General features: G+C 33.6%; 1 protein-coding gene across 7 annotated transcripts in view; it reads left to right on the top strand.

Moving 5' to 3' along the window:
* KANSL1L (KAT8 regulatory NSL complex subunit 1 like) overlaps window positions 1-16950 on the top strand; it is a 113191-nt gene that overhangs the window by 78421 nt on the left and 17820 nt on the right. For all 7 annotated transcript variants that reach the window (XM_074364066.1, XM_074364067.1, XM_074364063.1 and 4 more), the window contains one exon: window positions 14663-14828. In XM_074364066.1, the coding sequence (XP_074220167.1) occupies window positions 14663-14828 (166 nt within the window). The remainder of the gene's footprint in view (window positions 1-14662; window positions 14829-16950) is intronic.

Genomic DNA, 16950 nt, shown 5'->3' on the forward strand with positions numbered 1-16950 from the left:
GGGTGGCCATGGTGGTGATTATTTCTTCCCTATTAATATTTCAAAGCAGCCCCTGAATATAAGTTGTAAGTCACCATGCTATAAATATCAAGACTTGACTCAGGCCAAATTTTACTTAAGTGAAAGGACCCTTGCTTGTCCTTTACTGTCCTTCCCTCATGGTGTCTCCCATCCCCTATGGTGCCTAGTGTTCTTATGCAAGCTTCCTGCTTTCCCATAGGATTCTTTTAGGTTCCCTAACTTATTTTTTTTCTTTTCCTCTCCTTGCTTTTATGTAAACATAACTAACCCGTATTGTCTCTAGGAGACCCTGATAATCTCTGGTAAACTATTTACCAGTGATACTGTCACTCTGAAGAATGCTATTTGTACTTTGCAAAGTCCTACAGAAGTAGTAAATTAAATATAAAATAGTCAAGCTAGGACTATGGAATGAGGGGTGTGAAACTATTTTGAGCAGGAAAATTTTTTTATTCATAAATTTTAGCGTGTAATCCAAAAGCCATTTCATATATATTTATGATAACAGTTGTAGTAGATCTCACATATTTATAAATTGAAGTAAAACTTACAATTAAGAATAAATATTATAACCCTTACAAAATAAAGTAGAACAATTCCTGATTTAAATTCTGTTCTTCTGTGTTCTTTTTGTCTCTCAAGACAAATTTGTGAAAGTAGTGTTTCTTGGTATTCAATAGTCAATCTCATTGTTATTTCATAGATTATTAAATCATAAGACTGATTGTTTTAACAAAATAATCTAATTATGTAAGTTAAGGTATATACAATAAATATTCCATTTTAAGGTTTTCATTTACTTTTTAAAATGTGAAATGATTAGCTTTGTAACTTTATGTGCATGCAGGCTACTTTTGTGAGCAAATAGTTTAAGAATTTTAGAGAAAAATAAAGACATGGTTTTACAGAGATTTAAATTCCTGTTGGGGAAACAAGGCAGAAGCACATGTAGATTTAATTGCAAACAAGAGATGAATATTCCCTTCTACACTGAGGGAAAGGAGAAGAAAAATCTGAATTGAGGTAACAAACAGTGGCTCTGAAACAGAAAATAGGTTAGCTCCCTGGTGTAGGAGGCATCTGATTGAAAGAGGAGGAGGAGGTGACTTAGAGCCTATATATATGCTTGCTCTGTTGGGAAGCCGACTCTTCCTCTTCCATGCTGCACCAACTTCAGTTCCCCCTGTTGGAGCATCTGCTCTGGAAAGTAGAAGTATCTTGGTGGAGGATTTTCTCACATTACTGTAGCAATTCTGTACTACAGGGACTTTTATGGGTTGACTTGTAGAGACAAATTTATAGCATGTGTAACATTTCTTTGAGAAAATATACCTTCTGTAATTACAGGTAAATCTGGGGAGTCAGCACGTTTTAGTGGTTTCATGCATAGGTTCTAGAAGACATACTGGGTTGAAATCTTAGTTCTACTTCTTAACAATAGTGTGTAGCATTGTGCAGATCACTCACTGCCTTCTTTTCCTCGTGCATAAAAATAGGGCTACCTTTATGTGGCTACATTCAGCTAAAGAGTTAATTGAGCTGGAAAAAGTTAGCCTCACTTACTCATTCAGCAGGTAGTGCTGGCTGTTGACTAAGGAGACTTAGTTCTCCTTGTGGCCTCTCATTCTGCAGTAACTAGAATGGCTTCCTTACATGGCACTTCAGGACAGTGCTCCAGGATTGCAAGGGGAAACTACAAGCCTCTTGAGGCATAGGCCCTGGATCTCAATATCATCATTTCTGCTGCATTCTACAGGTCAGAGCAAGTCGCATGGCCAGGCCAGATTCCAGAGGGTGGAGAAATAGACTCCATCTGTACATAGGAGTTGCAACAAAGGGATATACTTACATACAGGGATGGGAGGAATTTGTGACCATTAAGCAGTTTTCCACTTGGGATCTGTTTTAGGGGAGTGGGTAACCCCAAATTAAGACAGCTGAATCAAGCAATGAAGGAAAGAAAAATAATGGTTGCCCTATAGAGTTGTGTTGATGTTAAAATAAGATAATACATTTGAAAGATATTTAGCCCAGTGCTTGGCATGTAAATCCTCATCAAATGTGAACAATGATGATGATTCAATTATATGACAACACTGGGGAAATCAGTGACAGTTGTGGTGTGGGAAAGCAAAATGATCCAAGTATTAGTTTGGAAAGAGTGACTTGGTACCTCTGAAAAGTACTGTTTGCACCAGGAAGAGATTAGAGAAACAGAGATCAGTTAAGGGCTATTGCAGTAGTCCATACGAACTACCAGGTACAAAGTAGACAAACTAGGTCCTACCGTACAGCACAGGGAGCTATGTTCAGTAGCTTGTAATAACCTGTAATGAAAAAGAATATAGGTATACCTGAGTCACCACGCTGTAGAGCAGAAACTAACAAAACATTGTAAATCAACTATACTTCAAAAAATAAAAAATAAAATCTACTTTTTGAGACTGTGAAGACTCACTAATAAAACTAATAATTACTTATTTTAATAAAAGAGGCTGTTACAGTAGTCCAGATGTAAGGCTTTAGAGGGGAATGAAATGGACAGGTATTAAAAAAAACATTTCAAGGAAGAAATGACTAGTATTCGTAACTGATTTGATGTGATCAAAGAAAGAGGAAGAAGAACTACAGCAAATCATGGTATTTGCTGAGTTCACTCTGTAAAATGCCCAAGTAAGTCATTTTTTTTAAACTTTTTTTTGAGTTATAGTCATTTTACAATGTTGTGTCAAATTCCAGTGTAGAGCACAATTTTTCAGTTATACATGAATGTACATACATTCATTGTCACATTTTTTTCTCTGTGAGCTACCATAAGATCTTGTATATATTTCCCTGTGCTATACAGTATAATCTTGTTTATCTATTCTACGTTTTGAAATCCCAGTCTGTCCCTTCCCATCCCCCGCCCCCTTGGCAACCACAAGTTTGTATTCTATGTCTATGAGTCTGTTTCTGTTTTGTATTTATGTTTTGTTTTGTTTTGTTTTTTAGATTCCACATATGAGTGATCTCATGTGGTATTTTTCTTTCTCTTTCTGGCTTACTTCACTTAGAATGACATTCTCCAGGAGCATCCATGTTGCTGCAAATGGCGTTATGTTGTCGATTTTTATGGCTGAATAGTATTCCATTGTATAAATATACCACATCTTCTTTATCCAGTCATCTGTTGATGGGCATTTAGGCTGTTTCCATGTCTTGGCTATTGTAAATAGTGCTGCTATGAACATTGGGGTGCAGGTGTCATTTTGAAATAGGGTTCCTTCTGGATATAGGCCCAGGAGCAGGATTCCTGGGTCATATGGTAAGTCTATTCCTAGTCTTTTGAGGAATCTCCATACTGTTTTCCACAGTGGCTGCACCAAACTGCATTCCCACCAGCAGTGTAGAAGGGTCCAAGTAAGTCTTAATAGTAACACTTATATCAGGGATTAAGTAGCAGCAGAACATGAGCCCAATCTGGCTCTCAATTTAATGTCATCTGGTTCATAATGCTCTAAACTCCATTGTGAAGCGGATGAGTAAAATGTACCTTTCAGAACACAAAGAAACAAACCTGACGTCATTTGCTTTAAACGTGTATAGTGCTTGATTATGTATTTTTTCTTTATAGTCCATTCTCTTTTACGTTGTGTATTAACTTATTTCAAGCCACTAAGGAAAGAACGCCGAATATTCTCCATTTCTCTTGCCTACTGCAGTTGACTTGAGTGGCTGTTGGCTCTCTGAAGCTCTGTTTGAGAAAGATTTTGGCATCTGGGCTTGGGAAAGGGGATTCCACAATTAATTATCAATCTTTGTTGCAAATTAGGCAAACAGACTGGTGGCAGACATGCTGTATTATTTGCCATTCCTGTACCAAGTTGTCATCGTATCAACATTAACATCTTAAAATGACTAATTCACTTGCCATATCACTTAGAATATATAAATGAATGCAGTGCTTTGTTGTTTACAGGCCACCTGCATGTGCAGTTCAGAAGGTGCTCAGTACATGGGGATAATGTACCTTTAGTTCCTTAAAAATCATATGGAAGCTGAGCCAGTGCTAGTTTGTGTGCTGCCTAATAATATTTATCCAAAAACATCTTTGTTAAAATGTTTAATCTTGTGGTAGCTGTGTTCACTTTTATGAAATTTTTGACAAAAGAACCTCAAAGTTTAAGTTAGCTGATTGTTTTTGACTCATTTAAGATGTTTCTAAGAAATGAAACATCTTATTCATTATTTCATTGGAAGTGGAAGGGTTTTTGGCCTACAACACACATTCTTATTGTTCCTAGTCTGCTTTATTAGTTACTCTCTTCTTTTTTGCCTTTCCTCTAGAAAGGCTATGCATATGCAGAATGTGGATCTGTAATCAGTCCTGCAGGTTTCTTTGAAGTTAAAAATAATTGTTCTTTTTCATGACCATACTTGGGTTCTTATGAAGGTCAAAATATTTAGATTATCTAATAAATAACAGATACCTTGAGTTTCAGGGACCATACAACTTAGAGTTTTGACCTTTAACAACAGAATACCTTCAGAATAAAAAGATACAGAAATCTTTTAATAGATTAAAAGATTTTAATTTTAGAGAAAGCCTGACTGTTAGGTATTCTGCCATGATTCTAGTGCTATGACACTATTGTACTCTGCAAGCTACATCAGTGCTCTGGCTGATAGACCTTAGAGCTAGTCATTTTCCAGCTCTTTTGCTCAGTCAGTACGGTTCTTATTGGATTCTGTTTATACCTCCCAGCTCCTTGCCCATGCAATATCAACTTTCCCTTTCTTCCTTAAAAATAGAACCCTAAATTATACACAGAATGGCAGTGTGTTCTGCTAAAAATATACATCTTTCTAAAAATAATACTAGAGGAAAAAAAGGACAATTTTATGTCCTTAAATTTGAAAATTTATATAAAATAGACAAAGTCCTTAAAAGTATGTAGCATATCAAAGTTGTATAAAAAAGAAATAGAAAACCTGAATAGTTTATAACTATTAAGGAAATTGAATCCATCATTAAAATTCTTTTCACAAGAAAACTTGAGATTCAGGTGACTTCACTGAACATCAAATGCTACTGAATAATCAAGGAAAATATAATTCCAACCTTATATAAACTCAAAGAAAAGAAATTGAGTCTACCATAATATCTATATGAACAAATAACAAGGGTGGTTTTTAAAAAAAGAAAAATGTTAGGCTTATCTCTGTTCTGGACAGAGATGCAGAAATTCTAAACAAAATGCTAACAGCTAAACCCAACAATGTATGTAAAGAAAATGACATCTTGACAAAATTGGCTTCATACTTGGAATTCATGATTGATTTAACATTAGAAAATAGTGTAATAGTTAGGTAAAAGAAATTATTTGATTATCTAAATAGAACGGAAAATAAGATTTTATAATGTTACTTGTCTCTTCATGGTAAAAACTAGGGAATAGAAGGTAACTTCCTTAATCTGATGTTTAAAAGGGTATCTACAGAAATGTACACTAAACATCATACTTAATCATGAAACCTGGAGCCTTTCATTCTGAGATTGGGAAGGACACAGGATGTCCACCATTGCCTTTTGTGTTCTGTCTTTTACTGAAAAGATCTTCCAGCACAGCTGAACAAACAGTAAAAGATACAAAATTTAGAATGGAAGACTCAAAATGTTCATTTGTAGACTGTTTTTGTAGAGAATCCAAAAGAATAAACAAACTATTTGAATTCATAATCAGTTTATAAAATTATTTTCCAGCAAAGAGTAAAATTAAAGGTACTATTTTATAATGATACTGAAAATTATCAAGTGCTTTGTAATCTATCTAGCCAAAGATGTACAAATCCATTACAGAAAAATTGACTCATAGTTTTAAGACAATGGCTATCAAAAATCTCATCTGTTTTATGTATTTTAGTATGGGATTTTGTTTGTTTATTTTGGAACTTGACAGTTTTATTTTAAAATTTGTACAGCAATACAACAGGTCAAGAATAAATATGACACTCTCAAAGAACACAGTGGGAGGACTTACTCTACCAGAAAACAAATAGTATTTTAAAGCTATAGGAATTAAGACAGTATGGTATTGGTGCATGTGTACAGGGCTAGACAGATAAACAACGAAACAGCAGAGAGCTCAGAGACAGACTGAGTGTATGTGTACACTTGACTTAAGATAGGTGGTACTGGAGAGCGGTCAGGAAAGGATAGTTTTTTAAGTTAATGGTGCCGGAGAAATTGCTTATTCATATGGGGAAAATGCAATTGGATCTCTTATTCCTTACTATGTATAAGTCATTCAGTGGTAAATTATAGAATTAAAAATAAAAGGAAATATTAAAAAGACATTTTAGAACCTACTATAGAATACATGATCTCAAAGTAGGAAAATATCCTAGTAAGCCTTAAAGTTGTGAAAGTAACTACATAAAAATGAAGAATTTCTGTTGAAAAGACAGTGAAGCACAAACAACCATGAGAGAAGATATTTTCTGTACATGTAACTATCATAGAACTCACAGTCAGAATATGAAACTACCGAAGGAAAAAGTGTCAACAAATTAAAAATGAGTAAAAGACTTGAACATGTCACTTAATAAAAGAGAGGTTCTACCAATCCAACAAATATAAAAAGTGGACACTTCATTAGTAATTTGAAAAAACACAGATTAAAACAATGAGATAGCACCTTATATCCACGACATTGGTTTAAGTCGACCAGTTTGTTATTTTTTTTTCTCCCATGTATTGTTTGTTCTTTTTTTTTCCCCTGCCTTTTTTCTTTCCCTGGAAATTACTTGTTCTTAGATTGGCCTCTTTTGTTTCGCTCTCTGCACATGTAGATTATTATTTGACAAAAGGTTGGAATGCACCCAGTGTGGATTTCTGCAGCCCTTTCTCTGCATAGCTTCCTCTTCTATGGCAGCACTTCTACAAGTTATAGCCAGCTTTTTCTCCCCAAAACTTAGCATCTGTCTCTTCAAGTCAGTTAGACTGTCATACTCTACTTGGATCCCCCTCCTTGTGCAAAAATCTGACAGATTTATAGGATCATCTCATTTGTTTTTCTTCTCTCAGGGATAAGTCATATGCTGCCTGTTGTCCAAGTTCTGAAAATAGTTGTTTAATATAAGCCCCATAGCTGTACTTTTTAAAATTGAAGTATAGTTAATTTTCAATATTGTATTAGTTTCAGGTATACAATATAATGATTCAATATTTGTATGGCTTATACTCATTTAAAATTACTACAAAACAATGGCTATATTTCCCTGTGCTGTACAAAATACCCTTGTAGCTTATTTACTTAATACATAGTAGTTTACATCTCTTAATCTCCTTCGCCTATCTTGTCCCCACTTCCTTCCCTCTACCCACTAGTTTGTTCTCTATATCTGTGAGTCTGTTTCTGCTTCGCTATATACATTTGTTTTATTTTTCAGATACCACATGTAAGTGATAACATAGAGTATTTGTCTTTCTCTGTCTGACTGATATCACTAAGCATAATACTCTCTAGGTTCAACCATGTTATTGCAAATGGTAGCATTTCATTCTTTTTTTATCCCATTGTGTATATATGTAACATCGTCTTTATCCATTCAGCTATTGATAGGCACTTAGGTTGCTTCCATATCTTTGTTACTGTAAATAGTGCTACTATGAACATTGGGGTGCATTTATCTTTTCAAATTAGTATTCTCATTTTCTTTGGATATATATCCAGCAGTGGAATTGCTGGATCATATGGTAGTTCTATTTTTAGTTTTTTGAGGAACCTCCATACTGTTTTCCATAGTGGCTGCGCCAATTTACATTCCCACCAACAGTATACCAAGGTCCCCCTTTTTCCATGTCCTTACCAACCCTTGTTATATATAGATTTTTGATGATAGCCATTTTGATAGGTGTGAGGTGATATCTCATTGTGGTTTTGTTTTGCATTTTTTTTGTTGATTAGTGATGTTGAGCACTTTTTCATGTGCCTGTTGGCCATCTGTAGGTCATCTTCAGAAAAATGTCTATTTAGGTCTTCTATTTTTTGATTGGATGTTTTTTTGTTTGTTTGTTTGTTTTGCTGTTGAGTTGTATAAGCTGTTCATAAATTTTGGATATTAAGCACTTATTGATCATATTGTGAATGTTTTCTCCTATTAAGTAGGTTGTCTTTCCGTTTTGTCAGTGGTTTCCTTTGCTGTGCAAAAGCTTTTACATTTAATTAGGTTCTACTTGTTTATTCATGGACAGAAATGGAATTGCCTTTTCTAGTTTCAAAACTGATTTCTTATTTTAAAAACTTTTTATTGAAATATAATCAGTTTATAATGTGTTAGTTTCTGGTGCACTGAAAACTGATTTCTTAATAACACATCCCGTTTAACTATTGTTTAATCTCTTTCCTCCACAACAAGTTTGAAAGTGTTTCTATTTATCTCTATCGTTTGTTGGGTTTCCTGAGAAGCACTGCTATGTCATTATTTTATTTCCCTCTTTACCCTGCTGTAGTATGGTGTCCAACAAAAGTATTTTATTGAAACAATTTTTAAAGGTCAGAGTGACCTTTCAATTGTCAGATCCAATATTGAACTTCTGATTCCAGTAATATGATGTGACAGTTATCTTAGGAAAGCCTTCAGATACAAAATATTAGAATATAAAATATGAAGAATATTTTTACAGTGCATGACTAATCTAGCTTGAAAATGGAAATCCTCGGAATTAAAAAGGAAAGAAGGAAAGGAAAATGAAATACAGAGAGGAAAAAGAGAATTGGAAGACATGAGAAGAAATTAATAAATATAAAATTTAGAGGAGAAGTTTTATTATATGACTTCAGAGAGGGAAACACCTAGAAGAGCTGGCTCCTGCAACCACTCTTGCCCTGGAACTTTGGCAAAAATTTTCAAATTTGGTGCAGATGCTAATAGATGATATGTTTTGGGCGATCCAAAACACACGGCCAGTTTTCATTTCAGAACATTTTTGACCAATGTTCTCTTCATAACATTTGCTAACTACTCGGGCTGCAGAGAGCAGGCTTAAAACATCAATGACAAAAGCCTCTTCAAAGCAGAGTGGCACTCTTCAGCATACTCTTAAGATTTTTTTTTTTTAAAAGGACTGAATAATCAGGGGAAACTCTGTAAAATATACCAAAACACTTAGCTGAAAACTTTGAAGGGCCAGGAGCAAATCAGGTATATAAAACATACTAGGGCTGCAACCTAGACTTAACGGAGCACACTCTGCAATATGATTAAAGGAGAGAAATCTGCACTTTATCTATGAGAAGTGGGGAAAGAGAACCCTCTCTAGAGAAACTATATCATTTGGAGACTTTGTGATTTTTAAAAAAAAATATCATCTGGCATTCAATCAAAAATTACTAGGCATCCCAGAAGACAGGACCACATGACCAAACTTCAAAAGAGAAAAAATAGACAAAAATGATAGACCATCGAGTGATTCTGATACTTAAGATTTAACAGCCAAGAACATTAAAATAGCTACAATTAATGTTGGAAAAATAGAGAACAAGTGGGAAAAAACAGATTATTTTATCAGATATTTGGAATCTGTGAATCAGTGAGGAAAAGTTACCCATGTATTTTATTGAACTCTAGAAGGAAGGAGAGAGAATAGGACAGAAGTAACATTTGAACAGATAATAATAGAGACTATTCCCCAAACTAAAACAGAACATCAACCCAAAGATTCAGGTAGTTCTGTGAGCCTCAAAAGAGTAAATACATAGAAATTATGTCAAGGCATATTATTACAAGCCTACTAAAAAGTGAAGACACAGAAAAATATTAAAAGCAGTCAGGGTAAAAAAGACACATTACCTTCAAATGAGGGCAGCAATAAGACAACTACTCAATAGAAACAATGAAAGCCAGAATATCCTTAAAATACTAAAAGAAAAAAAAAAAGCCAACCTAGAATTCTGTATCCACAAAAATATTCTTCAAATATGGTGATATACAAAGATATCAGATAAGTAAAAATGGAGAGAATTTGTTGACAGCAAATCTACACTATAATTATAGCAAAGGGAGAGAGAACATGATCCCAGGTGAAAACAGAATTGTAGGAAGATGCTAAGAACAATGGAAAGGATAAATATATGGATAATATAAATGTTGACAGCAAAAATAGTAATATGTTGTAGTGTTTTAAATATATATACAATTAAATAGCAAAGAAAGGGGAGATTAAGTGGAGTTAAAAAGTATTCTAATGTCCCATTGTTTTCAGGGAAGTCGTAAAAGGTATAATTTGTTTTATACTCTAAAAGCCATTAAGTTAAGGATGCACATTGTAATCTCCAGGAGAACCACTAAAAGAAAAGAATCTATAAGTTTAAGTTAACAGAGGGGCAAAAATATAACAAAATATTTTAATAATCCTAATAAGATAGGAATCAATGAAATATAAAAACAAACATACATATGCAATAAATTTCCATATACAGTATAGAAATTAAACAAACTCAGTTGCTGGTTCTTTAAAAAGAAATTGATAAACCACTAGCAAGATTCCTTGAGAAGAATCCAAGGTTGGTTTGACCCTTAAAAATCTGTTAATGTAATAGTCACATTATTAGATTAAAAAAGAAAAGCCATGTAATCATTTCACTAGAGTCACAAAAAGTATATGACTAAGTTCAACATTAACATATTAAAAAAAACACTTTTGGCAAAGTGGGAATATATTCCAATACAGAATATAAGAAAAAATTCTACAACCATTCTTAATCCACATCACTCTTAATCCTGAAAAATTAAAAGCATTTCCTTTATAATCAGGAACAAAAATAGTCTCCTTTGATAATTTCCATTTATTATTGAACTAGTGAGCCCATCTAGCATGCTTGCAACCTTATAAATAATAATGAATAAAGGTTTTAGGATTGAGTGAAAGAAACTAAATTGCCATTATTTGTAGACAGTCTGGTTAATAGAAAACTAAAAGAAACAAGAAGTAATATTCTTAGAATAAGAAAGGTTAGCAAAGTTGTGGGATATCTTCAATATATGTCAATTTTATTTTAAAATCCCTTTTACATGAAACAGTAAATATTATATAGTACCTAGGAATATATCTAACAAAATATGTGAAGACTTTAAAAGAAAAATTTTCTAAAATTTTATTGAAAGAAATTAAAGATGACCTAAATAAATGAAGAGATATGCCATATTTATGGATTGGATTGGATGATCTTTAATTATGATATCAAAATTCTTTAAATGTTAAAAATATTCCAATTGATTTATAAATTCAGTGCTTTTAAACAAAATTCTATAGGTTTTTGGTGGAAATTAAGCTATTTAAAAAATTATACAGAAGATAAAGTACAATCTTTAAAAGTGTGAATCACTAGGGTAAGGTTTCCTCATCAAAATACAAAAGATTTCCTCATCAAGATACAAAAAAGTACAAACTATATATAAAGGAAACATTAAGTTAAGAATAACTGTTGATTAAAAGACCAAAAAAGTGAAAAGAGAAGCTCAGACAGGGAGCAACATATTGAACCTGCAGAGGATTTGTAACTCTAGAGTATATTAAGAACTTAAAAAAAACAACAAGAAAAAGACGTCTCAATAGAAAAAATTATCAAAACATGTATTTCCCCAAAGAAGGAAAACTAACTGGCCAGTTACAGGTATGAAAAGGTGGTCAATTTAAACAGTAAAGAGAGCAATACAAATTTCAACCATGAGATACTATTTGTATGCTCTATGACTGGCCAAAATAAGAAGTCTGACAATACCCTTGCTGGATGGATCTGAAGCAGTGAGAACTACGATCTGCTCTGTTGGAGTATAAATTAGTTACAACTACTTAGTAACATATATCATCTAGTGAAGTTGAACATGTGCATTCATGCATTTGTAGAAGCAGCAGTTATATTTCTAGCAGTGTCTCTAGAGAATATCTTGCACCCATGTGCCAGGAGAAAAATATGATATTCCTACTAGCATTTTTTTAATGGTAAAACATTGGAAACAATCTAGATATTTGTAAACAGTAGAATGATAAATTGTGTGCCCATTATGCTGAGTACTAAAGCAGGAAAGTACATTAGTATTATTCTGTCTATATACATTTTTAAAGCATACAGACTTAAATAGTAAATTATATAGGAGTACATATACTTGTGTGGAAAAACTATAAAGAAAAAAACAAGGAAATGATAAAATTAGAATTAAGGATAGCAGTTACTCCTGGAAATGTGAGAGAAAAATATGATTAAGGAGGTACATTGTATTAGTTAAGATACTGGTTTAGCTCCATTTGACAGAAATTCCAATTAGTGAAACAAAGAAAGTTGTAAATTTATTTCTTTTTACAACAGATTGAAAATATTCTAGGCATCACAACCATGTCGTTCTCTAGGAACCAGGCTCCTCCTGCCTTTTTGTTTGATCTTTTGAGCATGACCCTCATCCACAAGGCTATGGTAGCCCGCCATCACAGGTGGGAGAATGGAGGGCTAAGGGACCTTTGTAAGGCCAGTTTCTAAAGATTGCACACATGACTTCTCTTCATGGTCTGCTGGCTAGGATTTAGTAATTTTTCAGTGCAAGGAAGTTTGAGAAATGTGCCCAGCTGAAAATCAGGAGTTTTAGAACAGGGGGAGAGGACAGATATTGGGAGGAAAGTAGCAATCTCTGCCACAGACTCATGGTGGTGGGACAGGAGGAAAAGTCTTCAAAGGTATTGGTATTGTTCTGTTTCTTAAAGTAGGATGGTGAGTAAAGGTGTTTTTTAAACATTACTTTATGCTTTCCTTACAAATTATATGCTCTCTTGTATATATGAAATGTTTCATTGTTAAAGTTAAAACATGTAGTGGATGCTTTTCAGGCTTTTTTTGCTTGAATCTTATGCAGCATATGGTATTGTTGATCACACCCTCTAGACATTTGAATTTTTATTGGCAGGAATCTCTAGACTTTTCTCTTATTTCTCCAACCATTCCTTTTCAGCCTCCTGGGCTTCACTTTCTCTGCAGGGGAAAAAAGGCCTTTTCCTAGATGCCCCTCACTTGTCTCCATAATTATTTAGGATAGTTTCAAATTGGCTAATGGGTTTCCTGGATTTGGAAAAATTGCAAGAGAAAACTAATTATATGGTAAATATTCAGATTTTATCACCTTTTATTCATAATGTTCTAGCCATACATGGAAAAGGGGAGGTTAGCACATTTTCTCTTTGTAATTTTAAATAATTGTTTCTTGTATCTTTTTGAATGACATCATAAAAGAACAAATAATTCTAGAGTGAGTCAAAAGTACCAGTGCATCTTGTAAAGGTAAGAAACAGGAACTGTTCCTATAGATATATACCTATAGCAGCATTAGAATAAATCTTGGACATGACTCACATCCTTATAACCATGTATCCACATGTTCTGTCTTCTTATAAAAATCAACAATTTACTTGACCATCCAGAATAATGACTGCATTTCTTAGCCTTTCTTGCAGCTAGGTATGACTAGCTGACCTAAGTCTTGGCCAGTGGATAATAAACAGAAGTCATTATGTGATAAATCTTAGCATATATTAACAGGGACTGTTGTTTCCCCCAATGAAATAGTGTCAGGCACACATGTATTTGAAAAGTTCTGTTCACTTAAATTTTTTTTTTAAAGCAAATAAAATAAAATTCATATGGTGAGCATTCAAGTTTCAACCATATGTCAGGGCCATTGTAGTCCCACCCTTCAAGGAGCTCACAGTCCAGAGGAAATCTGTTTGAATGCTGTGGCAGAGAATGCTATGCCCAAGATGCTATGGAAACACAGAAAATGCCAGTTAGACAGAAAACAAACTCAAGAACGTTGACAAACTTAATGTAAGCTTATAAAATAAAAAAAAATTTTAAAGGGCATCTAAATATTTCAGTTACTATAAGCATTTTAAATATCAATTCCATTAAAAAATGAGTCTTAACTGTTATTATAGGAGGTAGAGGTATGAGAGATGGAGTACAAGTGAACTCTATTAATTTTTAAAATATTTGCTCTATTTTATGGATATTTTTCATTGGTTGTATGCTAATTTTATAACCAGAAAGAATAATTTAAAGACCTAACATTTAACAGAATATGTATTTTTTAATGTAGCAACATAACTTTTTTGATTTAGCAACGTGATTTTCTTGAGATTTCTGGATTGAAATTTTTGTCTTAAGAAATTCAAATTCATGAAACATATTACATGTTTATATATATCTTTTTTAATGTTTTACTGTAAATTTAATTTTACTTAATGTAAATATGTGATACATATTACTTCATAGAACTTCACTGTTATTCCAGTGTAGATATTGTCTGGCATTTTAACTTAAGGCGGACTCTAATGTCACTCACTGGTTACAAGAGGCCGTAAGGAGAACAGACAGCTGACCCTTGAACAAGGCAGGGGTTAGTGGCGTCAACCCTAGTCAAATCTTATCACATTCACAGCCGTCAGTAACTTCTGTCACCTACTCCAGGTCATTGTAAAGCACCCCCTCCGAGGTGACTTTAGTAATGCAGGACTTCTTGCTGGTGTCAATCAGATACTGTACTATGTTACATTCTCTCTGATTCAGTTTTCAACAAAAATGTAGTCTTTTTTTTTTTTTTTTTCTTGCAGACTTTGCCTTCAAAAGAAACAAGGTTTTTAAATCCTACACAAATGCCTTGCCTGCAATCAGCTTCAACTTGGAGTAGCTGTGAGCACAATTCAAAGTCTCAAATACTGAGAGAACATGTATCAGAGTTAGATTCTTCTTTCCATTCTGTTCTATCATTGCCATCAGGTAAGCCTCCTTATAAAAATTTTCTAAGTAACTGAATATTTTTATGAAATATTAATGAAATTTAATCTTACAAATATGAGCCTAATAAGCTTTTATCAGTTATCACTGGATATTAGAACTAAAGCATTTTCATAGAGGAATTAATCTAGTCACATGCTGAGTTAATTTTCTGTCTTTGTAAGTTGATTCTTTAATTCCTTGGAAACCATTTTGATTTGCTTTGGGAAATACCTAGCTTTTAATCTCCCTTTGAGTGTTAAATTTTTAGCATTTTATTGATAACATGGCAATGCCATTGAAATGTTTCTCAGTAAGTCAGTGTTCTTTTCCTAATGTGTTGTTTTGCATGGAGTTTTCTCTGCCATATAGTATTCCTCCATTTATAATCAGCATTAAATTTCTCTGAGAGAAGAAAATTGTCCATCTTTAGGTATAGTCAACTTTTGAACCTCAGGAATCTCTATAATCTACAAGTGTACAAATGAGGCATTACATCCATGCATCCCTAAGGTGGCTTTAAGTTTCTTTAAAGTTCTTGGTTTCTGTTCAACTATTTCCAGTCTTATCTACACTGGAACTGAATGAATAGGGTTAAAAAGGAAACATTCTTCATACTGTCTCAGGTTCATCTCTTTATGGGGAGATATGTCAAATGGGCTTTTCTTTCCTTCAGCTTTCGGTTCTAATCATCCCAGCGACTGCTTGTCTTTGTAAAGCACCATTTTTTTTTACCTATTCCTGCCCTGAACCTTAGCTTGGTTTTTCCCAGTATTACAGTGGTTTCTTGTCTACACCATAACTTTGAAGTAAGTTCCTGGCAGGAACTATTTTATGCCATCTTTGAGGAAACTTTATTAATAGAAACAAAAATAATACACATAACAATAATGACACAGCTAACATTTGGTCTTAGCATACACTGGGTCCTATAAACACATTACATTTCCTTGTTTAATTCTTGCAGCAACCCCATGAGAATAGGTACTGTTGTCTTCTTTATCTTACATAGGAGAAAATTAAGGCTTAGAGATGTTAAATTATTCATTTGAGATTACACAGCTATTAAATGATGGAGACAGGATTTTACCTGAGGTAGTCCTTCTCCAGAGCCACACTCCTAGCCATATTCTTCAATGTGTTTCTGTATTCTTATTAGTAAATCTGTTTCTTCGATGACATATATCTGAGAGCTGGCATAAATATCTTTCATTCTATATGTCCCCTCTAATAAGATTGGCTTCCTCACCTACTAGTTAGGGTTATCTGTTTCTTCTTGTGTTCTTTTAATAAAAATCTAAATAGCTGCTGTATGCTAGGTACTAAGTAGGTGTCAGGAGTATTAATACAAATATATCCCTCAAGGTACTTGCATTCTAACTTGACAACTGAAATGTAAACTAAGTGCAATAAAATGTTATGAAATATTTTAATAAAGGTCACAATGTGGGTGCTAAGGAAAGTATATGGGTAGAACAGACACCTCCCTAGTTGCATCATGTTTTCCCACAACTCACAAAGAACAGTGGTAGAATTGGTGATACCCTTTATAAAAGTTAAGTGGTATTTCTTTAGAGAAACAAACTTCTGTTTTAGTAATTGGAAATATCACAATCCTGAAATATTCAAGCAGCATATTTAACCTGTCTTCTTATCGTTTCATCATATAGTTTTCATATGGTCATAGTAATCCATCCTACCTCTGCCCCTTGGGACAGCCTCCCTGATACTCATGAACCCATCTTTGTGTGTCATATTTTTCTACATTTGAGTATGGATCTGCCATTAAAATACACCATTTGACGGAGAGATACTTTTTTGTTAAAATCCAGACTCTCCTGGGTCTGTCCTGATTTATGCATTCATAATTAGTTTTCCTTAAAATAAATACCTTCTTTCAGTAGCAAAACTTAGTAAATCAACCACTTTATAAAATATTTATGTTTCTTAGGAAAAAGTTTAGGTGTCTCTCTTGAATTCTTTTTAATATGATTGTTTTCGCATTATTGATTGAAGAAAAACCACTTTAGTTAATAAATGTGAAGCACATCTATTTTATTTACTTAGCTTCTCTTTTGGTTGTGAGCATATGGAGTTTAAATGTAGTGAATTGAATGCCTCTCCT

The sequence above is a fragment of the Camelus bactrianus genome, chromosome 5, assembly GCF_048773025.1.
Source record: "Camelus bactrianus isolate YW-2024 breed Bactrian camel chromosome 5, ASM4877302v1, whole genome shotgun sequence".
Taxonomy (NCBI): Eukaryota; Metazoa; Chordata; class Mammalia; order Artiodactyla; family Camelidae; genus Camelus; species Camelus bactrianus.